We start from the raw sequence: 23,969 nt of genomic DNA, 5'->3' as shown, positions 1-23,969 counted from the left end.
AGGATTTTGGGCTTGGAGCAGGACTCGAAGGGCTTAAAGGTGTGGTTGGAGCGGGGGTTTAGAGGCAGCAGGTCCCTCCTCCGGACCTGCCCCTCGGCCGGCGGGCACCGCGGCGCGCTGGCAGCGTGGGCACCATGGCACCCACCGGGCCCACGGTCACTCACAGGGACGTGGTGGTGTGGCAGTGACAGGGACAGGGCCACGGTCAGCGGGGACAGGGACATGGCAGGGGTGGAGGAGCTGGGACAGTGACATGTGGCACCGGATGGAACCCATGGGGACAGGGACATGGCAGGGATAGAGGAGCTGGGACAGTGACACGTGGCACCGGATGGAACCCATGGGGACAGGGACATGGCAGGGATAGAGGTGTTGGGGACAAGGACAATGGCAGGGATGGAGGAGCTGGGACAGTGACACATGGCACTGGATGGAAGTGCTGGGGACAAGGACAATGGTGGGGATGGAACATGGCACGGGATGGAACCCATGGGGACAGGGACATGGCAGGGATGGAGGAGCTGGGACAGTGACGGATGGAGGAGCTGGGACAGGGACATGTGACAGTGGGTGACACCAGGGGGGCTCAGCCCCGTGGGAAGGCCCTGAGGGAAGACACTGAGGATGCCACGGGCCTGTCCCTTGAGGGACACGGGGACATGGACACCATGACCATGGGGACACGGGGACATGGACACCATGAACTCGGGGACGTGGGGACACGGGGACACACAGGGACATGGGGACACGGGGACACGGACACCATGACCATGGGGACATGGGGACACGGGGACATGGACATCATGAACTTGGGGACATGGGGTCACAGGGACACAGGGACACAGGGACATAGACACCATGGACTCGGGGACATGGGGACATGGGGACACACAGGGACATGGGGACATGGGGACATGGACACCATGACCATGGGAACATGGGGACATGGACATCATGGACTCAGGGATGTGGGGACACAGGGACACACAGGGACATGGGGACACGGGGACATGGGCACATGCAGACGCTGTCACCCATGTGCCATGTGCCCCTGGGGTGCCAGCGCCCACTTGGGATGGATGTCCCTGGTCCTGTCCTGGGGTGGCTGTGACCCCACCCCGGGCTGTGACCCCTGTTTGTGCTGTGTCCCCGCCATGGGACAGTGACCCCAGCCCAGTGTGTGACCCCCTCTTGGTGCTGTGACCCCATCCCTGTGCTGTGCCCCCCTCACCATGCCATATCCCCCTTCAGTGCCATGTCCCCACCCCGTGCCATGTCCCCTCTCCGTGCCATGTCCCCCCTCAGTGCCGTGTCCCCCCTCTCTGTGCCGTGTCCCCTCTCCATGCCATGTCCCCTCTCTGCCATATCCCCCCTCTGCGCCATATCCCATTCAGTGCCATGTCCCCACCCCGTGCCATGTCCCCCTCTGCCATGTCCCCACTCCGTGCCATGTCCCCCCTCAGTGCCGTGTCCCCCCTCTCTGTGCCGTGTCCCCTCTCCATGCCATGTCCCCCCTCAGTGCCGTGTCCCCGCTCCGGTGCCAGCCCCGTGCCCAGCTCCGTGCCCGGCCCGGCCCCGCCCGGCCCGGCTCTGCCCCGCGGCCCCGCTCGGCCCTTCCGGCCGCTCCGGGACCGCCCGGGCCGGCTCTGCCGCTGTCCCGGCGGGGCCAAACCCCGGCCCCGGGGCCATGAACTGCTCCAGTTCCCGTCCCCGCTCCCAGTCCGGCCCTGCTGGGAACGGGGCCCGGCCGGGCACGTGCGGAGCCGCGTCTGTCATTTGGGGGGGCCCCGGGGCCCGGCGGGGCCGGGGGGGGCTCGGCCCGGGGGCTTCGGACCCCTCGGGGCTGGGCCAGGCTCGGAGTGACACGGGGGACACGGCCGGAGCGTGGCCGTGGCAGGGGGACACGGCGGGGGGACACTGGGGATGGACAGTGGGGGTGGACATGGGATGGACACTAGGGGTGACACTGCTGGTGGCACTGGAGTTGGACAGTGGGGATGGATGACCCCAGGGATGGACAGGAGATGGACACTGGGGGTGGCACTGGGGATGGACAATGGCAATGGACACTGGGGCTGGACACAAGGGATGGACACTGGGAATGACAATGGGGATGGACACTGGGAATGGACACTGCAGGTGACACTGGGGATGGACACTGAGGGTGGACGTGGGATAGACGATGGAGATGGACACTGGGAATGGACACAGGGAATGGACAATGGCAATGGACAATGGCAATGGACACTGGGACTGGACACAAGGGATGGACACTGGGAATGACACTGGGGATGGACACTGGGGATGGACACAGGGAATGGACACAGGGAATGGACAATGGCAATGGACACTGAAGGTGACACTGGGGATGGACACAAGGGATGGACACTGGGAATGACAATGGGGATGGACACTGGGGATGGACACTGGGAATGGACACTGCAGGTGACACTGGGGATGGACCCTGGGGATGGACACTGGGGATGGACAATGGCAATGGACACTGGGGATGGACACTGCAGGTGACACTGGGGATGGACCCTGGGGATGGACCCTGGGGATGGACACTGCAGGTGACACTGGGGATGGACCCTGGGGATGGACACTGCAGGTGACACTGGGGATGGACCCTGGGGATGGACCCTGGGGATGGACACTGCAGGTGACACTGGGGATGGACCCTGGGGATGGACACTGCAGGTGACACTGGGGATGGACACTGGGGATGGACAATGGCAATGGACACTGCAGGTGACACTGGGGATGGACACTGGGGATGGACACTGAGGGTGGACACTGCAGGTGACACTGGGGATGGACACTGGGGATGGACACTGAGGGTGGACACTGCAGGTGACACTGGGGATGGACCCTGGGGATGGCACAGAGCACCGCAGAGGGGCTGCCACTGGTGACAATGGCCTGGCTGTCCCTGAGAGCTCGGTGACCCCAGGGGCTTCCTCAGGGCCGGGGCTGAGGTGACAGATGTGTCCCCAGGAAGGACACCCGGTGTCACACCTGAGCTGGACGGGACAAGGACCGCAGGGGACAACGAGGCCGTGGGCTGGGCCAGCTCCCGCAGTGTCCCCGCGCTGTCCCCGCGCTGTCCCCTGCCCGGCCTCGCCTTCCCCAGCTCCGGTTGTTTTCCAGCTGCTCCTGGAATTAATCAGAGCCGCTCCTGCCGTCCCCATCCCCCCGCAGGTGACACCTTTGCATCATCCCCGCTCCCTCGGGAGGGACAGAGGTGGCACCGCGGTGACAAAAGTGGCACCGGCAGGGCTGGGGGCGCGGGGACCCTGCCGATGTCGCGGTGGGGACAGAGCGGAGTGGCACAGAGGGGACAGAGGAGCCTCGGGGCTCCTCCAGCCCCGGGGCAGCTCCTGAGGTGAGGGAAGGATGGAAAACCAGCACGGGTTCGGAAAACATCATTTAATTAAAGCCATCGTTTAATTAAAACCGTCGTTTAATTGAAAACAGGTTAAAAACGTGGACAAGGAATGGGTTACAAACGTGGATAAAAATGGGTTAAAAACGGATAAAAAAACAGGTTAAAACCAGGGATAAAGTGGATAAAAGATGGGTTAAAAACTCGGGTTAAATAAATGGGTAAAAAAAAGGATTAAAAAACAGGTTAAAATGGATAAAAAAAGAGTTTAAAACATGGATAAAAATTAGTTTAAAACATGGATAAAAATTAGTTTAAAACATGGATAAAAATGAGTTTAAAACATGGATAAAAGGTTTAAAACATGGATAAAAAGGGTGTTGGATAAAAGATGGGCTGGCACCAGAGTCCCCAGAGCCACCAGGATGGCACAGGGTTCTCAGAGCATCCTGCCCTGTGTTTTGGGGCAAAAAAAAAAATCGCTTTTCCCCTGTGTCTTTTGGGACAAAAATCTACTTTCCCCCCATTGTGTTTTGGGACAAATCCCCAGTTTTTTTCCCGTGTTTTGGGGCAAAACCCTGCTTTTCTCCACTGTATTTTGGGACTAAAAGCCACTTTTTCCTCACCGCGTTTTGAGACAAAAAGTCGCTTTTCCCCCTCTGTGTTTTGGGACTAAACCCCGCTTTTTTCCCGGCTGTGTTTTGGGACTAAAAGTCACTTCTCCAGCTGTATTTTGGGACTAAAACCCGCTTTTTCCCACTGTGTTTTGGGGCATAAAGTCACTTTTCCCCGCTGTGTTTTGGGACTAAAACCTGCTTTTCCCCCCGCTGTGTTTTCGGGTATAAAGTCACTTTTCCCCACTGTATTTTTCGGACTAAATTCCGCTTTTCCCCCACTGTATTTTGGGATTAAAACTCGCTTTTTCCCCACTATATTTTGGGACTAAAACCCGCTTTTCCCCCACTGTATTTTGGGATTAAAACTCGCTTTTCCCCCGCTGTATTTTGGGACTAAACCCCCTTTTCCCCCGCTGTATTTTGAATTAAAACCCGCTTTTCCCCCACTGTATTTTGGGACTAAAACCCGCTTTTCCCCCACTGTATTTTGGGATTAAAACTCGCTTTTCCCCCGCTGTATTTTGGGACTAAACCCCGCTTTTCCCCCGCTGCATTTTGAATTAAAACTCGCTTTTTCCCCGCTGTATTTTGAATTAAAACTCGCTTTTCCCCCGCTGTATTTTGGGACTAAACCCCGCTTTTCCCCGCTGTATTTTTGGACTAATCCCCGCTTTTTCCCCACTGTATTTTGGGACTAAACCCCGCTTTTCCCCCGCTGTATTTTGAATTAAAACTCGCTTTTCCCCCGCTGTATTTTGGGACTAAACCCCGCTTTTCCCCCGCTGTATTTTGAATTAAAACTCGCTTTTTCCCCACTGTATTTTGGGACTAAACCCCGCTTTTCCCCGCTGTATTTCCCCCCCTCAGCCTGGCCGGGCTCAGATTTGGGGACCCGCAGCCGGGTGCCCCCCCCCCGCTCTCTGCCAGCCCAAAATGAGTCAGGCTGAGCTCAGGAGAGCAGCGAAGCTCGCGGTGCCCCCATTTCCCCGGCCGTAAAAATGCGGATAATGACACGGGGCTGTCCCCGGGGGGGGGGGGGGGGGGGGACAGCGACAGCGGGGGTGACACACGGTGACGCGGGCAGGGGTGGCAGCGGGGCATTAACCCCACGCCCGCCGCGCTTTGAAGGCGATCGGGGCCGCGAGAATTCCTCGTGTGTCACCTTTGAGGCCGGGCTGGGGAATGGGAGCGGAATTCCTGCCCGGGCAGCCGCGGGCGGCCGCATCACGGCGAAGGATTGCGGGACGCGGGCTCTAATAAAGGTAATGACAGTGGCCGGGCTTGGCCGGGCTCTCGGGGATGTCCAGGGCTGGATTTTCAGGAATTAACCCGGTATAAATAGTCTGTAGCAGCTGTGGGGGTGAATTAAATTAAATGAAAAAGAAATTAATAAATGGGGAAACAACAGGAGGAGGGGAGGGTTGGAGGAGGTTGGGATTTTTATTTAAATTCAATTTTAAAAATAAATAAATAAATGGGGAAACAACAGGAGGGGGGAGGGTTGGAGGAGGTTGGGAATTTTATTTAAATTCAATTTAAAAAAATAATAAATGGGGAAACAACAGGAGGAGGGAGGGTTGGAGTGGAAAGGATGAGATGGTGCTGGAAAAGGGAATGGTCACAAAATGAGGGAGCGGGCCTGAAATTGGAGCAAGCCCTGAAACTGAACCAGTCCCAAAAACTGAACCAGTCCCAAAAACCGAACCGGTCCCAAAAACTGAATCGGCCCTAAAAACCTGAACTGACCTCAAAACCTGAACCAGCATCAAAATCTGAATTAACCCCAAAAACCTGAACCAGTGACAAAAGCTGAACCAGCCCCAAAAAGCTGAACCAGCCTCAAAAATTTGAGCCAGTTCGAGAAATTGAACCGACCCTAAAAACCTGAACCGACCCCAAAATTGGAACGAACCCCAAAACCTGAACCAGCCCCAAAAACTGAACCGGCCCTAAAAACCGACCCGGTGACAAACCCTGAATCATCCCGAGCCCGAGCCAGCCCCAAACCCTGAATCATCCCAAACCCTGAACCAGCCCTAAAATCTGAACCAACCCCGAGATCCTCCTCAGCTTTTCCCTCTCCCAAAAACCCCAAACCTGACTCATCGGGGCCGCGTTTTAGGACACCGCAGAGGCTCCAAACAGGAAGCGAAGCCCAACAACTCCGAGGGAAAATTTGGGGAGGTCAAAACGAGGCTAAATTGGAGCAGCTTGGGTTAATGGCCCCATTCAGGCCCTTAATGAGGTGTTTTAATTAGTGCCGGGGTTCCTGAACTTCAGCCGCGCTCCTGAACCATCCCTGGGCACGAACGCGGCTCCGCTGCCTCTCCCGGGGATTTGGGGACTTTGAGGCAGCACCGGGCTCATTTTGGGGGTAAAGCGCCCCAGATCTGACCAAAAAGAGTTGTTTTTTTTTTTTTTTTTTGGCCGCCGAGGTTTTGTGGTGGTTTTTTTGGGGGATTTGTTGGGTTTTGGGGTTGTTCAGTGCCCGGTGTTCTGCACTTGTCAGCCCCACTGCCCGTCCCTGGTCCCTGAGGTTTTGGGACAGCGCAGTGACACCCGCGGGTCCCCAAAATCCCCCGCGGGTCCCCAGATCCCCCCAGGGCTCGGTCACAGCCTCACGTGAGCTCCCGGCTCAGGTTTTTGGGGAGGATTCCGACGGTTTTGGGTTTGTCCCCGAGGGAGGGCGGCGCTCGGGGGGCGGTGGTGACATCCCAGAGCAGCACGGTGCGGCTGGAGGGGCCCGAGGGAAAAGGACGGGGTGAGACCCCAAATCCCCCCAAAAGTCCCTCCAAAGCCACCCCAAAATCCCATAAAAATCCCCCCCAAAATCCCATAAACACCCTCCCCCAAAATGACGCCAAATTCCCTTAAATCCCCCCCCCCCCACCTGGGGGTTGGTGTGGGAAGGGGGGGTCAGCTCCAGCAGCACCGTGGCCACCAGGAGCTGTCCCTGTCCCCTCCTTGTGGCCACCAGGAGCTGTCCCTGTCCCTTCCTTGTGGCCACCAGGAGCTGGCGGGAGGGGACCGCAGGACTTGTGGCCAGCGGGGCCATCCAGCGGCAGCTCCCAGTTCTCCCAGTTCTCCCAGTTCTCCCAGTGCTCCCAGTCCCGCCGAACTGGCGCTGTCCCCCTGCTGTCCCCAGAGTGCCACCTGCTGCAGGGACACGCTTGGATTCCAAATCCCGGGAATTCCCTGAGCCCATCCCGGCGGGATCTGCCCCGGGCCCGGGATGTGCGGGTGGGGGGTTTCCCTGGAATTCTGTTTTCCCGGGAATTCTGTCTCCCTGGAATTCTGTCTCCCAGGATTTCTATTTTCCCGGGATTTCTGATTCCCGGGATTTCTGTTTCCAGCTTTAAATCCCGGTCCTAATCCCACCTCCCGGCACTGCGCCTTTCCCTGGAACCTCGCTCCCAGAAATATCCCCAAATTTTGGATCTGCTCGTCCCTCTCCAGGGGCTCTCCCCACAGCAGATCCCGGGGCAGCTTCCCAAAATTTGGGGTGTCGGATTCGGCTTTGCCACCCGAACCCCCCCCGGAGGTGACAGAGCCGGAACTGCTGGGATTAATTAGTTAATTAATCCTGGAATCCAATTAGGAGATTTTCATCCAGGTGCCTCCGAGATAAGAGATCCCAAAGCCGCCCGTGGGCGCTCGGGGAGGTGGCAGCGCTCCAGGGACGCGGAGCAGCCTCCGAAGCGGCCGGGAGTGGCGGTGATCCCATCCCAGCTCCGCTGCCCCGCCCTGGGAACCCCAAATCCTTTGGGGCGGATTTGTGGCGAGGGAAAAAAAAATGGGGCTGGGCCCGAAACCCGCTCGGGTGAGCGGCTGGAACGGGGGGAAGGAGAACGCAAAACCCCAAGTGTCCCCAAGCCCGCGGGGACAGCGGCTCTGGGCTCTGCCAGCGCGGGGAGACAACGCGGGGACAACGCGGGGACACAGCCGGGCTTTTCCTTGCAGCTGCCGCTCCCTGTTTGTCCCCTCTCGGTGACACCGGCCCGGGGCTCGGGGACCTGCGGCGGTGCCGCCCCGTCACCACGGACACCGATCCCGCGGCTGGAGCCCGGCAGCAGCACCGGGAGCGCCCCGAGAGCCGCGGGACGGAGCCGGGGGTGTCCCTAAACGCCGCCCCAAAGCTCGCCCCATCCCCGCCCCAGCCCTGCCCGCTGCCCCCGGTGCCCAAAGCCCCGCACCCGGCGCTCCCCGAGCTGCGTCTGAGCCCCGGAGCTGCTGCGGAGCCTCGGCCGGGCCCGGGCCTGGGGCGGGCGGGGGCGCCGGGAGGTGCCGGGAGGGCGGAGGGGAGCGGGGACCCCGGGGAGGAGCCCCCGGCACCGCGGGAGCGGAGTCCTGGCCTCGGGTCGCTGTCGCGGGTCGCGGCCGCCGTCGCGCTGCGAGGGCCGGGACTGTCCCGGGCTGCGGGGACCGACGGTGGCGATGTGTCCCGAGCGGCGGTGACAGCGCCACCGAGGCGGGGTCACCTCCCCCAGCCCCGGCACGGCCGCGGGGCAGAGCCACGGCTCGATCCTGCCACGCTCGGGCCCAGGACAGGACCCCCGGGACGTGTCACCCCCTGGATGTGTCACCCCCTGGATGTGTCACCCCCAGAACAGGGACAGGACCCCCTGGATGTGCCCCCCCCAGGACAGAACCTTCTCCCCCGTGTGACACTGAGCACAAACGGCCTCTTCCTTCTCCTGCAGGAGAGAAAGAAAGTGTTGGGGGGCACAGCCGGGCACCCCCATCCCCCGCAGCCTCCCCAGCTCTTCCTGCCACCCCCTCACCCCCTTTTCCCCTCCCCGGGGTCCCCCCAAGCCGTTCCCCCCTCGGGAGTTCCCCAGGATCGCTGAGCCAGGAACTGGGGGGGTGCGAATGTGGCAGAAAAAAGGAAGGAAATGGAAATGAAGAAAAAGTCCCTGGGGGGCGGGGACAGACCCAGAGCCCCTCGGAATCCACCTGGGGTCACCCCCCCAAACCACCGGCACCTCGGGGGGGCTGTGCTGGGTCACCCCAAAATCTGAGGCACCCGGGGAAGGAGCTGTGACCCCCGTGCCCACCCAGCCACTGCCCATCCCTGGCACCCCCATTCCCCTGCGACCCCAACCATGGGACCCCCATTCCTTTGGTCCCCCTCGGCCTGGGGCCCCCATCCCAGCACGCCCATTCCCCAGGACCTCCATGGCCCAGGAGCCCATTCCCAAGGAACCCTCACCCATTCATTCCATCCCCTGAAATCCCCTTGCCCCAGGACCTGGAGTCTCCCAGGACCCCCCCATTCCCCCTGGACCCCCCATTCCCCAGCATCCTTATCCCATGACCCCAAATCCCCGGAGCCCACGTTCCCCTGGGACTCCCATCCCTGAGTCCCCCCATCCCTGCGGACCCCCATTCCCTGGACACCCGTCCCTGGCTCCCCAAACCCCCTGAGCCCCCCACTCCTGGGACCCCATGTCCCACCCAGCCTTGTCCCCACCCTGCCCCCACCACGTGCCACTCCCACTTGGGGACGAGATGTAAATTCTCTTCCTTCCCCTTTATCTCAAGAGCCACCAGGCTGGGGACAGGTGGCCCTGGCAGCCAGTGACAGCCAGTCCACATGGCTGGGGACAGCGGGATGGCCGGGAAGGTGACGCTGCTCCTGTGGGGTGAGTGCCCCGGGCACGGGCCTGGCAGCCCGGGGATGGGCCCTGGTGAGGCAGAGAGCGGTGGGGAGGGGGCACAGGGGGGCTGCGGGGTCCCCTGAGGTCCCCAAGGCCAGCAGAGCCAGTGGGGGACAGAGCCAGTGGCCCCCCAGTGTGACCGGGGTTGTGGGGTGGCCCTGGGGACAGGGATGTGGGGACAGCAATGTGGGGTTTGGCACCTTGGGGCTGGGGCAGCTCTGGGGACAGGGGGACAAGAGGACAGGGACGGGGGACAAGCACCATGAGGCTGGGCCATGGGGACAGGTGCCATCGGAATGGGACCATGGGGACAGGGCCATGGGGGTGTGGCCGTGGGGCTGGCGGGGGTGACCTGTGCCAGCCCAGGGTGGCCGCGGTGTCCCCGTCCCGGAGATGTCCGTGCCACCCGAACGCGGCGCGTGGGCGGCTGTGACACAGAGCTGTCCCCTGGGAGCCTCTCCAGACCTGTTGGGGACTGTCCCCGAGCACTTTCCCACAAGAAGCGGTGTCCCCACGGGGACAGTTTGGGGACAGCCCCCAGACTCTGTGCCCGGGGTGGCACTGTCCCCACGGTGCCACCCCCAGCCAGCCCTGTCCCTTCTCCCTTCCAGCCCAGACCCTCGGCCTCGCTGGTGAGTCCTCGGGGGATGCCGGGTCCCCACCCCGCTGTCCCCAGCCCCGCGCTGGCCCTGCCAGGCTGGTGTCCCCTGTCACCCGCAGGTGCCCAGACCCCCCAGCTCCTCGTGGATCCCCCCTGGGAGCCGGCGGTGCTGTGGGACGAGGTGACACTGACCTGCCAGGGCTCGGGGACCGCCGGTGCCACCACCTGGTACAAGGACAGGCGGTACAGGGGACAGCAAGGACGACACCGCGTCACTGTCACCGAGAGTGGCACCTACCGGTGTGCCAGACCCGGCAGTGGGCACAGCCTCCCCGTGACTGTCTCAGACGGTGAGGGGGGTGTGGGTGTCCCCAGCCTGGCACCGTGGGGACCCCGAGGGCTCTGGGTGGGCTCTGGGTGGGCTCTGGTCCATGGGTCACCCCCTGGTGTGACCAGAGCCTGTCCCCTGCTCTGGGGACATCCCAGAGCATCCCAGTGAAGGGGACCCCCGTGCTGGAACTGGGGACCCCTGGTCCGCTGGTGTGACCCAATGGGGGGTCCCGGTGCCATCGGGTGTGACAGGACCCCTCTGTCCCCCAGACTGGCTGGTGCTGCAGGTGCCGGCGCGGGCGCTGCTGGAGGGGGACACGGTGACACTGCGCTGCCGGGGCTGGCGGGACAAAAAGGTCACCGAGGTGTCCTTCTACCACGAGGGGCAGGAACTGGGGCTGCTCCCCGATGGGACCGAGCTGTCCCTGTCGCCTCTGGAGCTGCACCACAGCGGCCGCTACCGCTGCAAGGGCCGGCTGGGATGGTGGGAGTGGAAGGAGTCAGCGCCGGTGACAGTGACAGTGCAGGGTGAGCACCCCACAGCCGCCACCCCGACACCCCCACAGCCCCTCCCCAGGGCCTCGGGCTCACAAATCCCCCTCCCCTCTCCTTCCCAGAGCTCTTCCCTGTGCCGGTGCTGGAGGGTCCCCCCGAGCCCACCGAGGGGTCCCCCCTGAATCTCAGCTGCCTCAGCACCCCCAGCCCCCTGCGGCCCCGAGCCCGCCTCCTGCACGTGTTCTACCGGGACGGGCAGAGGGTGGGGGGCCCGCAGGGGTCCCCGCAGCTGCTGGTGCCCGCCGTGGGGGTCTCCCACTCGGGGAATTACAGCTGCGAGGTGCGCTCCGAGGGGGGGGCCGTGCGGAAGAGCAGCGCCCGGCTCCGCGTCACGGTGCGCAGTGAGTGCGGGGATGGGCACGGGGAGCCCCCACAGCCACCCCGGGTCCCCTGGTTGGGGACCCCCAACACTGCCTGGGGACCCCCAGCCCTCCCTGACACCATCCCCGGGTCCCCCATCACTGCCTGGGGACCCCCATCCTTCCCCGACACCTTTTCCGTGCCCCCCCATTTCTGCCCGGGACCCCCATCCCTGCCTTGTGTCCCCTCATTCCTGTCCCCGGTCCCTCCCCAGCCCTTCCCAGGTCCCACTCTGGGTCCCCTTATCTCTGTCCCCGGTCCCCCCACCCCTCTCTGAGGTCCCCCCACTGTCCCCAGGTTCCCCCATCCCTGTCCGTGTCCCCTCACCCCTTCCCGATGTCACCCCCCTCCCTCTCCTGGTGTCCCCTCCCTGATCACCTCATCCCCCCTCGGGGGTTCCTTTCCAAGCCCCCTCCTCACTGAGTCCCCCTGCTCCTCCCTGACCCCCCCAGTCCCTCACTGTCCCCTGGTGTCCCCCCCTCCCGCAGGGGTCCCGCCCTCGGGGGTGTCCCTGTGGGCACAGCCCCCCGGGGGACAGGTGGCACTGGGGGACCGCCTGGTGCTGAGCTGCGCGGTGGCCACGGGGACAGGTCCCCGGTCCTTCTCCTGGCACCGGGAGGGCTCGGGGGCACCGCTGGGCACCGGCCCCCACCTGGAGCTGCCCCACGTTGGGGACAATGACAGCGGCCACTACCGGTGCCGGGTCAGCGATGGGGACAGCGTGGCCGAGAGTGACCCCCTGAATGTCACCGTCCTGGGTGAGCGGGACCCTCGGGCTGGGGGTGACCCCACCCTCGGCACCCCCATCCCACCTCGCCAGGTGCCAGCCCTGTCTGTGTCCCCGCAGTGCCCGTGGCCAATGCCACCATCACCCCCGCTCCCCCGGCACACCAGGTGTGCCCAGGTGACCCCGTGACCCTGCGCTGCTCAGTGCAGGTGGGCTCAGCCCCTGTCACCTTCACCTGGCTGCACAACGGGCAGGAGGTGGCCCGGGGTCCCCTCCTGGAGCTTGGGAACGTCAGTGTGGCACATTCGGGCACCTACCAGTGCGTGGCCACCAACCAGCTGGGACAGGACGAGCACCGGGCACTCAGCCCAGAGCTGGCACTGACGGTGACACCGTGGGGCCACAGGGACACAGGTGACGTCACTCGGGGTCACTGCGGGGGGCCCGGAACCCCGGATTTGTCCCCACTCTGTCCTTTGTGACGCAGAGGGGACAGGGCACAGGTGGCATCGCTCGGGGTCACTGTGGGGTCCAGCAGAGCCGGGTTTGTCCCTGGTGGTGACACGGAGGTGACAGGGAGGTGACAGGGCACAGGTGGCATCACTCGGGGTCACTGCGGGGGCTCATCCCACTGGGTTTGTCCCTGCTCTGACCTTGGTGACAGGGAGGGGACAGGGCACAGGTGGCATCACTCGGGGTCACTGCGGGGTCTAGGACAGTCGGCTTTGTCCCCGGAGGTGACAGGGAGGGGACAGGGCACAGGTGGCATCACGCCAGGTCACAGTGGGGGTGCAGCAGCCCCGGGTGACCCCAAAGTGTCCCCTCTGTCCCCAGCAGTGGCCGCAGGGGTTGGCGGGTCCCTCCTGGCCCTGGTCCTGCTCGTGGGTGCCATCGTGGGCTGGCAGCGGTGCCACCACCGGGGTGGGTGACAACGGGGGACACCGGGGCGGGGACAATGGGGTGACACCCACAGACCCTGAACTGAGCCCGCGGGGACCTCCTGGGGGGTTTGGGGACATTTTGGGGCCATCCCAGGAAGGTTTGGGGGGGTCCTGGGGGGTTTTGGGGACTGGGGGAATTGGGGATTTCAATGATTTTTGGGGTATTTTGGGGCTTTTCAGGGTTTTGTGGTTTTTTTTTTGGGCGGTCCTAGCAGGGTTTGGGGTCCTGGGGAAGTTTTGGGGTCACAGAGTGTTGGGATTTTACCTTTTTGTTCTTTTTTTTTCTTTTTTTTTCTTTTGTGGGGCTTGGAAGGGTTTTCGGGGTTTCGGGGGGTTTTGCGGGTTTAGGATTTTAGGATTTTTTCGGGGAATTTTGTGAGGCTTTTGGGCTCCTGGGCGGGTTTGGGATTTCAGGATTACCTGGGGAATTCCGGGACATTTTTGGGGTTCCCGGGGGAGGATTTTGGGGTCCCCTGGCGCTGTCCCCACCCCCTGACCCCATTGTCACCCCATTGTCACCCCATTGTCACCCCCCTTTTCCCCGCAGCCTCCAGGACCCCCCAGGACAGGTGAGTGGGGGAGGGGCCCGGGGGTGTCCCCGTGTCCCCAGATGCCACCTTGAGGCCACCGCACTGTCGCCATTGTCCCCACAGGACCCCCGTGGTGCCCCCCGAGGGGGGGGAGGTGCTCTACACCCACGTGGTGCCCACCGCGAGGGCAGCGGGTGAGCGGGGACAGGGACCTGGCACCGGGGGTGGCACCGGGGGTGGCACCGCGGCCACAAATGCCACCCCCGGGGAGCTGCCGGGTCCCCAGATGCCACCCAGGGGACAGCGGTGACATCGACGGGAACGTGCTGTGACAGCGGGGGGCACTGCGTGGCACTGGGGGTGGCACTGGGGGACGCTGGGTGACACCGGGAGTGACACTGGGTGGCACTGGGGGTGGCACTGTGGGACGCTGGGTGACACTGGGTGGCACTGGGGGTGGCACTGGGGGACACTGGGATGGCACCAGGTGACACTAGGGGACACTGGGCGACACTGAGTGGCACTAGGTGGCACTGGGGGACACTGGGTGGCACCGGGAGTGGCACAGTGTCCCCAAATGCCACCCAGGAGACAGGGGAGAAGCGCGGGGACAGGGACGTGGCGCCCGTGGGTGGCACTGGGTGGCACCGGTGTCTCCCGCAGGTGCCACCCCCGAGGCCCCCCAGGTGACGTACGCGGAGCTGCCGGGCCCGCGGTGGCACCCAGGGGACAGCGGTGACTACGAGAACGTGCTGTGACACTGCGGTGGCACCGGGGGGTGGCACCGGGTCCCCAAATGCCACCCAGGGGACAGCGGCGACATCGACGAGACCGTGCTGTGACACTGCGGTGGCACTGGGTGGCACTGGGGACAGCCACCCACGTGTGTCCCCTCATCCCGTGGGTGCCCAGCCTGCCCGTGGCCACCGCGACCTGGCCTTGTCCCTGTCCTTGTCCCTGTCCCCTGGCCGTGGCTACTGAGATCTGGCGGCAGCTGGCCCTGTCCCCTCCCTGGGGCCACTGGGACCTGGCTCTGTCCCCTGCCCCTGGCCACCAGGACATGTCCCTGTCCTTGTCCCTGTCCCTGTCCCTGTCCCTGTCCCTGTCCTGTCCCTGTCCCTGTCCCTGTCCCTGTCCCTGTCCTTGTCCCTGTCCCTGTCCCTGTCCCTGTCCTTGTCCCTGTCCCTGTCCTTGTCCCTGTCCCTGTCCCTGTCCTGTCCCTGTCCCTGTCCTTGTCCCTGTCCTTGTCCCTGTCCCTGTCCCTGTCCCTGTCCCTGTCCCTGTCCTTGTCCCTGTCCCTGTCCCTGTCCTTGTCCTTGTCCCTGTCCTTGTCCCTGTCCCTGTCCTTGTCCCTGTCCTTGTCCCTGTCCCTGTCCCTGTCCCTGTCCTTGTCCCTGTCCTTGTCCCTGTCCCTGTCCCTGTCCCTGTCCTGTCCCTGTCCCCTCCCTGTGGCCACCGTCCCTCTGTCCCTCCGAGCCGCAGGAATTTGGGACAACCCCAAGAACCAGCCCGGAGTGGCCCCGAGTGACCCCCGGGGGGGGTTTGGGGACAGCCCGGGGGGACCCGCGGAGCCCCCCCCGAGCCCCCCGGGGGTCGCCATGGGGGGGAGGGAGGGTTAAACTTTGATTTCTGTCCCATTTTCTGTTTTCGCGGAGAATAAATTCAATTATTCGCCCCAAATTTCGCCCGGACCGATCCCGCCCTGCCCCAACCCCAGCGCGGGGCTGGGGGGGCTCCCCCAAGGGGGTCCCGGGGGTTTTGGGGGGCTCCAGGGTCCGTCCCAACCCCCCCCGTCCCGCTCTGGGGACTTTCCCTCACTTTTTGTCCCCGGTGGGGACGCGGTGGGACACCGGGTGGCACTGGGGGGGGGGGGGCTGGGACCCCAAAATCTGGGTCCTGATCCCCATCCCGCTCCCAATCCCGCTCCCAATCCCGTTCCCATTCCCATTCCCGTTCCCATTCCCGTTCCCATTCCCATTCCCGTTCCCGTTCCCGTTCCCGTTCCCGTTCCCATTCCCATTCCCATTCCCGTTCCCGTTCCCATTCCCGTTCCCCATTCCCGTTCCCGTTCCCGTTCCCGTTCCCGTTCCCGTTCCCATTCCCATTCCCGTTCCCGCCGCCGTTCCCATTCCCGTTCCCGTTCCCGTTCCCGTTCCCGTTTCCCATTCCCGTTCCCGTTCCCGTTCCCGTTCCCGTTCCCGTTCCCGTTTCCCATTCCCGTTCCCATTCCCGTTCCCGTTCCCGTTCCCGTTCCCGTTCCCGTTCCCATTCCCGTTCCCATTCCCGCTCCCATTCCCGTTCCCATTCCCGTTCCATTCCCGTTCCCGTTCCCTTTCCCATTCCCGTTCCCGTTCCCATTCCCGTTCCCGTTCCCGTTCCCATTTCCGTTCCCGTTCCCGTTCCCGTTCCCGTTCCATTCCCATTCCCATTCCCGTTCCCGTTCCCGTTCCCGTTCCCGTTCCCATTCCCGTTCCCATTCCCGTTCCCGTTCCCGTTCCCGTTCCCATTCCCGTTCCCGTTCCCGTTTCCCGTTCCCGTTCCCGTTTCCCATTCCCGTTCCCGTTCCCGTTCCCGTTTCCCGTTCCCGTTCCCGTTCCCGTTTCCCGTTCCCTTTCCCGTTCCCATTCCCATTCCCGTTCCCGTTCCCGTTCCCGTTCCCGTTCCCGTTCCCGTTCCCGTTCCCATTCCCATTCCCGTTCCCGTTCCCGTTTCCCGTTTCCCGTTCCCGTTCCCGTTCTCATTCCGTTCCGTGTTTTTCAGGGGGCGGGGCCAGCGGAGGGGGGCGTGTCCTCCCGGGGGCGGGGAGGGGCGTGTCCCGCGGCAGCGCCCCCTGGCGGCGGAGGGCGGAGCGGGCCAAGATGGCGGCGGAGCCGGGCCCGGGCCCGGGGCCCGACGCGGAGCTGGAGGAGCTGCTGGAGAGTGAGGGGGCCGGGGGGACCGGGGGGACCGGGGGGACCGGGGGGACCGGGGGGGACCGGGGTCATTGGGGTGCGGGGGCTGCGCGGCGTTGGGAGCGATGGGGGTCATGGGGTGCGAGGTGGGCCGGGGTCATTGGGGTGAGGGGGCAGCGGGGGGGGCCGGGGGTCGTGAGGGGCCGGGGGAAGTATTGGGGTGAGGGGGGTCTGGGAATTATTGGAGTGAGGGGGGTCTGGGGTTATTGGGGTGAGGGGGGTCCTGAGGGGCTGGGGGTTGTTGGTGCTTTGGGGGTTCAGGGTTTGTTTGGTGTAATGGGGTTGGGGGTCACTGGGGTGAGGGGGGGGTCAGGAGGGACTGAGGGGGGTTTTGGCTTGGGGGGGCTCGGGAGTTATTGGGGTGAGGTGGGTTGGGAGGGGCTGGGGGGGTTATTGGGGTGCAGTTTTGGGGTGCAGTTTTGGGGTGGGCGTTATTGGGGTGCAGTTTTGGGGTGCAGTTTTTGGGGTGCAGTTTTGGGGTCTGAGTTATTGGGGTGGGGGTTATTGGGGTGCAGTTTTGGGGTGGGGGTTATTGGGGTGCAGTTTTGGGGTGGGGGTTATTGGGGTGGGGGTTATTGGGGTGCAGTTTTGGGGTGCAGTTTTGGGGTGCAGTTTTGGGGTGGGGGTTATTGGGGTGGGGGTTATTGGGGTGCAGTTTTGGGGTGCAGTTTTGGGGTGGGGGTTATTGGGGTGGGGGTTATTGGGGTGCAGTTTTGGGGTGCAGTTTTGGGGTGGGGGTTATTGGGGTGGGGTTTATTGGGGTGCAGTTTTGGGGTGCAGTTTTGGGTGGGGGTTATTGGGGTGCAGTTATTGGGGTGCAGTTTTGGGGTGGGGGTTATTGGGGTGGGGGTTATTGGGGTGCAGTTTTGGGGTGCAGTTTTGGGGTGCAGTTTTGGGGTGCAGTTTTAGCACACTCATTTCACGTACAGCCAGCCGGTGCCCGTGACCTCCCTGTGGGGGCACCGCACCCCTTTTCCCACCCCCTTTTCCGGGGTCCCCTGACCCCAAACCCCCCCCCGCAGGTGCCCTGGACGACTTCGAGCGCAGCCGCCCCGCTCCCCCTGCCCCTCCCAGCTCCTCCTGCCCCCCCGACTCGGCCAAGGTGGGCACCCCAAAAGCCCCGCGGGGCGCGCTGGGCCGCGCCGGGGCCGCGCTGACGCCGCGCCCAGGGCTCGCTGTTCTCCTCGCAGGAGAGGTTCTTCCAGGAGCTCTTCGAGGGCGAGCTGGCGGCGCAGGCGGCCGCCGAGTTCCAGGAGGCCATGCAGGAGCTGGCCCGCCAGGAGCCCCAGCTCGTCGAGCAGTTCCAGAAGCTCTCGGAAGCTGCCGGAAAAGTCGGTGCGTGGGGCGGGCACGGGGGGGATGCCAGCCCGGAACAGGCATCGCAGTCCTGGCCTGTTCACAGCCCCATCCGGAACTGTGCGAGTGCTTGGGGTGGGGGACAGCGCCCCATGGGACACCCCATTATCCCCATTATTCCCATTACTCCCATTATTCCCATTATTCCCATTATTCCCGTTATCCACCATTCCCAACCCCATCTGGAATTGTCCCCCCATTTGGGACTGGGGAGAACGCCCCAGTGGGACACCCCATTATTCCCATTATCCCCCATTCCCATCCCAACCCCATCCCATTCCCATTCCCATTCCCATTCCCATTCCCATCACAATCCCATCCCAACCCTGTTCCCAACCCCATCCCAAACCCATTCCCACCCTATCCCAATCCCATACCAACCCCATTCCCATTCCCATCCCAACCCCGTTCCCAACCCCATTCCCAACCCCATCCCACCCCCATCCCAACCCCATTCCCGTTCCCAACCCCATTCCCATCCCAACCCCATTCCCATTCCCAATCCCATTCCCATCCCCATCCCCATCCCAACCCCAACCCCATTCCCATCCCCATTCCCATCCCCATCCCCATTCCCAACCCCATCCCCATTCCCATTCCCATTCCCATTCCCATCCCCATTCCCATTCCCATTCCCAACCCCATTCCCAACCCCGTTTCCCTCCCCATTCCCAACCCCATTCCCATTCCCATTCCCATTCCCATCCCCATTCCCAACCCCATTCCCATTCCCATTCCCATTCCCATCCCAACGCCGTTCCCACCCCGCAGGCAGCGACGCGGCCTCGCAGCAGGAATTCACCTCCTGCCTCAAGGAGACCCTGAGCGGGCTGGCCAAGAACGCCAATGACCTCCAGGTACTCCTCCCTCCCAGCCCTTCCCGGGGCTCCCAGGGGTCTCCCGGGGGTCTCCCGGGGGTCCCGGGGGGCTCACGGGGGTCCCGGGGTCCCGCAGAATTCTCCGGGCTCCGAGGAGGAGCTGGCCAAGGCCCTGGAGGGGCTGGGGCTGGACGAGGGCGGCGGGGACGGCGTCCTGCCCGTCATGCGCAGCATCATGGAGTCCCTGCTCTCCAAGGACGTGCTCTACCCCTCCCTCAAGGAGATCACCGAGAAGGTGGGACCCCAAAAACCGGGAGGGGACCCCAAAAACCGGGAGGGGACCCCAAAAAACCTGGGGGTGTCCCCAAAACTGGGGGTGTCCCTTGGACACAACGAGTAGGGGTCATGGGAACATGGTGCAGTCCCTGCTGTCCAAGGATGTGCCCTGTCCTTCCCTCAAGGAGATCACCGAGAAGGTGGGACCCCAAAAACCAGGAGGGACCCCAAAAAACTGGGAGGGGTCCCAAAAAACCTGGGGAGGGTCCCTGGGGGACATGGTGCATTCCCTACTGTCCAAGGACATGCTCTGCCCTCGACCCCTTGTGGGGTCTGTCCCTGTCACCCCCAGGGCCGCACTGGGACATTTCCCCCTTTTTCTCCAGGATATTGGGGGTGCCATGGGGGATTTGGGGGTTCCTGCAGTGTCGCCTGCCTGTCCCCTGCGTGTCCCCAGTGCCAGGAGTGGCTGTGGCAGCACGAGGGGTCCCTGTCCCTGGAGCAGAGGGAGCGGTTCTGTGCCCAGTAGGGGCTGGGGGGGCTGGGGATTTGGGGGTGCCATGGGGGATTTGGGGTGCCATGGGGGATTTGGGGGTTCTTACAGTGCCCCCACTGTCCCCTCGATGTCCTCCTCAATGTCCCCTGCCTGTCCCCAGAGTGGCTGTGGCAGCACCAGGGCTCGCTGTCCCTGGAGCAGCGGGCGCGGATCGGGGCTGGGATTGGCTGGGATTGGCTGGGATTGGCTGGGATTTGGGGGCTCCTCCAGTGACCCCACTGTCCCCTGACTGTCCCCTCGATGTCCCCTCGATGTCCCCTGCTGTCCCCAGCACCCGGAGTGGCTGCAGCAGAGCGAGGGCTCGCTGTCCCCGGAGCAGCGGGCACGGATCGGGGCTGGGATTGGCTGGGATTGGCTGGGATTGGCTGGGATTGGCTGGGATTGGCTGGGATTTGGGGGCTCCTCCAGTGACCCCAGTGTCCCCTCGGTGTCCCCCACTGTCCCCCGCTGTCCCCAGTACCCCGAGTGGCTGCGGCAGCACGAGGGCTCGCTGTCCCCGGAGCAGCGGGCGCGCTTCGGGGCGCAGCAGGCGCTGATGCTGCGGATCTGCGCGGAGCTGGAGCGGGAGCGGCCGGAGGAGCCCGAGGGGCAGCGCCGCCAGCGCTTCGAGACCCTGCTGGACCTGATGCAGCAGGTGCGGCCCGAGGGGCCCCGTGTCCCCCCGAGACCCCCCGTGTCCCCCCGAGACCCCCTGAGACCCCCCTGAGACCCCCCGTGTCCCCCTGAGCCCCCCTGAGACCCCCTGAGACCCCCCGTGTCCCCCTGAGCCCCCTGAGACCCCCTGAGACCCCCTGAGACCCCCCGTGTCCCCCCGAGACCCCCCGAGACCCCTGAGACCCCCTGAGACCCCCTTCTGTCCCCCCGTGTCCCTGTGACCCCACTCCATGTCCCTCGGTCACCCCTCCTTCTGTCCCCTACTCCGTGTCCCCTCTGACCCCTCCTTCTGTCCCCCCCTGTCCCTCTGTCCCACCCCCATGTCCCTGTGTCCCCCCCTGTCCCTGTCCCCCCCCCATGTCCCTCTGTCCCCCCATGTCCCTGTCCCCCCCCGTCCCTGTGTCCCCCCCATGTCCCTGTGTCCCCCCCTGTCCCTGTGTCCCCCCATGTCCCTGTCCCCCCCCGTCCCTGTGTCCCCCCGTCCCTGTGTCCCCCCGTCCCTGTGTCCCCCCCATGTCCCTGTGTCCCCCCATGTCCCTGTGTCCCCCCATGTCCCTGTCCCCCCCCGTCCCTGTGTCCCCCCCATGTCCCTGTGTCCCCCCCCATGTCCCTGTGTCCCCCCCATGTCCCTCTGTCCCCTCTGTGTCCCCTCTGTCCCCCCCTGTCCCTCTGTCCCCCCATGTCCCTCTGTCCCCCCTGTCCCTCTGTCCCCCCCATGTCCCTCTGTCCCCCCCATGTCCCTGTGTCCCCCCATGTCCCTGTCCCCCCCCCTGTCCCTGTGTCCCCCCCATGTCCCTCTGTCCCCTCTGTGTCCCCTCTGTCCCCCCCTGTCCCTCTGTCCCTCCATGTCCCTGTCCCCCCCCTGTCCCTGTGTCCCCCCCATGTCCCTCTGTCCCCCCCATGTCCCTGTCCCCCCCCCTGTCCCTGTGTCCCCCCCAGGTGTCCCTGTGTCCCCCAGGTGTCCCTGTGTCCCCCCCATGTCCCTCTGTCCCCCCCATGTCCCTGTGTCCCCTCTGTGTCCCCTCACAGCTGCAGGACCTGGGCCACCCCCCCAAGGAGCTGGCAGGGGACACGGTGAGTGTTTGGGGTCACTCAAAGGCTTTGGGGTGGTCCTGTAGATTCGGGGGGACCCCAGAGGGTTTGGGGTGACCTCATAGAATTGGAGTGATCCCATAGAATTGGGGTGACTGCTTAAGATTTAGGGTGATCCCGTAGATTTGAGGTGATCCCATAGATTTGGGGTGCCCTCATGGCTTTGGGGTGCTCCCCAGCTTTGGGATACCTCCATACATTTCGGGTGTCCCCATTTTGGGGCGCCCCAGCTGTGGGGTGACCCCATGGATTTGGGGTGCCCCAGCTTTGGGGTTCCCCAGCTTTGGGGTGCCCCAGTTTTGGGATGCCCCCATCCATTTGGGGTGCCCCAGCTGTGGGGTGCCCCAGCTGTGGGGTGCCCCCATGCATTTGGGGTGCCCCAGCTGTGGGGTGCCCCCGTTTTGGGGTGCCCCAGTTTTGGGGTGCCCCAGCTGTGGGGTGCCCCAGCTGTGGGGTGCCCCCATGCATTTGGGGTGCCCCAGCTGTGGGGTGCCCCCGTTTTGGGGTGCCCCAGCTGTGGGGTGCCTCCATGCATTTGGGGTGCCCCAGCTTTGGGGTGCCCCCGTTTTGGGGTGCCCCAGCTGTGGGGTGCCCCAGAATTGGGGTGCCCCAGCTTTGGGGTTCCCCAGTTTTGGGGTGCCCCAGTTTTGGGGCGCCCCCATACATTTGGGGTGCCCCAGCTGTGGGGTGACCCCATGGCTTTGGGGTGCCCCCGTTTTGGGGTGCCCCGGCTGTGGGGTGACCCCATGGCTTTGGGGTGCCCCGTTTTGGGGTGCCCCGGCTGTGGGGTGACCCCGCTGTCCCCCGCAGCCGCCGGGACTGAGCCTGGAGCTGCCGGGGGGGCTCTCGGGGGAGCAGTGCCGCCTCATGTAGGGCACTTTTGGGGTCCCCCCCCGGCCGGCCCTACACCAGGGCGAAGAGGAGCCCGGCGGGGTTGGGACCTCCCCCCCGCACCCCAACTTTGGGGTTTTTGGGGGTGGGGGGCGCAGGGACCCCCCCGGATGGGGAGGGGTCCCCCCCTCACCCCGGTGACCCCAATAAAGAGCTGGTGACGGGAACGGCTGCGCTGCAGTGGGGACACGGGGACCCTACGGGGACATTGGGGGGGCTATAGGGACATTGGGGGGGCTATAGGGACATTGGGGACCCTATGGGGACATTGGGGACCCTATAGGGACATTGGGGGGGCTATAGGGACATTGGGGACCCTATGGGGACATTGGGGGGGCTATAGGGACATTGGGGGACCCTACGGGGACATTGGGGGGGCTATAGGGACATTGGGGACCCTATGGGGACATTGGGGGGGCTATAGGGACATTGGGGGGGCTATAGGGACATTGGGGACCCTATGGGGACATTGGGGGGGCTATAGGGACATTGGGGACCCTATGGGGACATTGGGGACCCTATGGGGACATTGGGGGGGCTATAGGGACATTGGGGACCCTATGGGGACATTGGGGACCCTATGGGGACATTGGGGGGGCTATAGGGACATTGGGGACCCTATGGGGACATTGGGGGGGCTATAGGGACATTGGGGGGGCTATAGGGACACGGGGACCCTATGGGGACATTGGGGGGCCCTATAGGGACATTGGGGGGGCTATAGGGACATTGGGACCCTAGGGGGACATTGGGGGGGCTATAGGGACATTGGGGACCCTATGGGGACATTGGGGACCCTATGGGGACACGGGGACTCTATGGGGACATTGGGGGGGCTATAGGGACATTGGGGACCCTATGGGGACATTGGGGACCCTATGGGGACACGGGGACTCTATGGGGACATTGGGGGGGCTATAGGGACATTGGGGACCCTACGGGGACATTGGGGGGGCTATAGGGACACGGGGACCCTATGGGGACATTGGGGGGGCTATAGGGACATTGGGGACCCTACAGGGACACGGGGGGCCTGTAGGGATACTGGGGGGCTTATAGGGACATTGAGGGGCCTGTAGGGACACGGGGACCCTACGGGGACATGGCGGGGCCTGTAGGGACATTGGGGACCCCACAGAGATGGGGGGCCCTATAGGGATGGGGTGGCCCTATAGGGACATTGGGGGGGGGAACAGAGTGACCTCAAGCAGGGATGACCCTACAGTGACTCTCCAATGTCACTGAGGGTCACAGGGCCACCCTACAACATTGGGGTGGGGACCCTATAACCACACTGGGGACCCTACAGCGACCCTACAACAGGGGTGACCCTACAGTGACCTCAAGCAGGGGTGACCCTACAATAAAAAGGGACCTAAAGTGACCCTACAGCAACATTGGGGTGACCCTGCAGTGACCCTGGACATGGGTGACCCTACAATAACACAGGTGACCCTGCAGTGACCCTATAACACAGAGTGACCCCATAACCCCATGGGGACCCCACAGTGACCCCACAACCCCATGGGTGACCCCGCAGTGACCCCATAACCCCATGGGGACCCCATAACTCCATGGTGACCCTGCAGTGACCCTATAACACCCTGGGGACCCCATAACCCCATGGGTGACCCCGCATTGACCCCATAACCCCACAGTGACCCCACAACCC

At 63.9% G+C, this 23,969-nt stretch overlaps 2 protein-coding genes across 3 annotated transcripts; both read left to right on the top strand.

Moving 5' to 3' along the window:
• Positions 1-2,343: 2,343 nt before the first annotated feature.
• LOC128801102 (Fc receptor-like protein 2) lies at positions 2,344-15,128 on the top strand. Its single transcript, XM_053966740.1, has 13 exons — positions 2,344-2,356; positions 7,963-8,453; positions 9,544-9,625; positions 10,271-10,291; positions 10,380-10,610; positions 10,861-11,118; positions 11,208-11,486; positions 11,994-12,263; positions 12,353-12,646; positions 13,067-13,153; positions 13,721-13,742; positions 13,827-13,918; positions 14,367-15,128. The coding sequence occupies exons 1-13, from the start codon at positions 2,344-2,346 to the stop codon at positions 14,459-14,461; spliced, it is 2,235 nt and encodes a 744-aa protein (XP_053822715.1). The 3' UTR covers positions 14,462-15,128.
• Positions 15,129-16,512: 1,384 nt separating this feature from the next.
• On the top strand, positions 16,513-22,464 carry PEX19 (peroxisomal biogenesis factor 19). Of its 2 annotated transcripts, none has more exons than XM_053967060.1 (8): positions 16,513-16,622; positions 17,677-17,756; positions 17,845-17,989; positions 18,782-18,867; positions 18,965-19,123; positions 20,118-20,294; positions 21,344-21,388; positions 22,217-22,464. In XM_053967060.1, the coding sequence occupies exons 1-8, from the start codon at positions 16,562-16,564 to the stop codon at positions 22,277-22,279; spliced, it is 816 nt and encodes a 271-aa protein (XP_053823035.1). In that variant the 5' UTR covers positions 16,513-16,561; the 3' UTR covers positions 22,280-22,464. The 2 variants fall into 2 exon arrangements, with proteins under 2 accessions (XP_053823035.1, XP_053823034.1); XM_053967059.1 differs by having other exon boundaries at positions 17,824-17,989.
• The last annotated feature ends 1,505 nt before the right edge of the window (positions 22,465-23,969 follow it).

Source organism: Vidua chalybeata, chromosome 29, assembly GCF_026979565.1.
Source record: "Vidua chalybeata isolate OUT-0048 chromosome 29, bVidCha1 merged haplotype, whole genome shotgun sequence".
Taxonomy (NCBI): Eukaryota; Metazoa; Chordata; class Aves; order Passeriformes; family Viduidae; genus Vidua; species Vidua chalybeata.
Note: the sequence above shows the minus strand (reverse complement) of the source record. Positions and strands in the feature narration are given on the sequence as shown.

What these genes read in the sequence shown, in the direction of transcription:
- LOC128801102 (XM_053966740.1), top strand. An exon ending in GCGATGTGTCCCGAGCGGCG is followed by an intron (nt 8,454 to 9,543) that starts GTGACAGCGCCA and finishes CTTTATCTCAAG; the next exon opens with AGCCACCAGGCTGGGGACAG. An exon ending in CCAGACCCTCGGCCTCGCTG is followed by an intron (nt 10,292 to 10,379) that starts GTGAGTCCTCGG and finishes TGTCACCCGCAG; the next exon opens with GTGCCCAGACCCCCCAGCTC.
- PEX19 (XM_053967059.1), top strand. Translation starts at nt 16,562, where the DNA reads ATGGCGGCGGAGCCGGGCCCGGGCCCGGGGCCCGACGCGGAGCTGGAG. An exon ending in GCTGGAGGAGCTGCTGGAGA is followed by an intron (nt 16,623 to 17,676) that starts GTGAGGGGGCCG and finishes CCCCCCCCGCAG; the next exon opens with GTGCCCTGGACGACTTCGAG. An exon ending in TGCTGGACCTGATGCAGCAG is followed by an intron (nt 20,295 to 21,343) that starts GTGCGGCCCGAG and finishes GTCCCCTCACAG; the next exon opens with CTGCAGGACCTGGGCCACCC.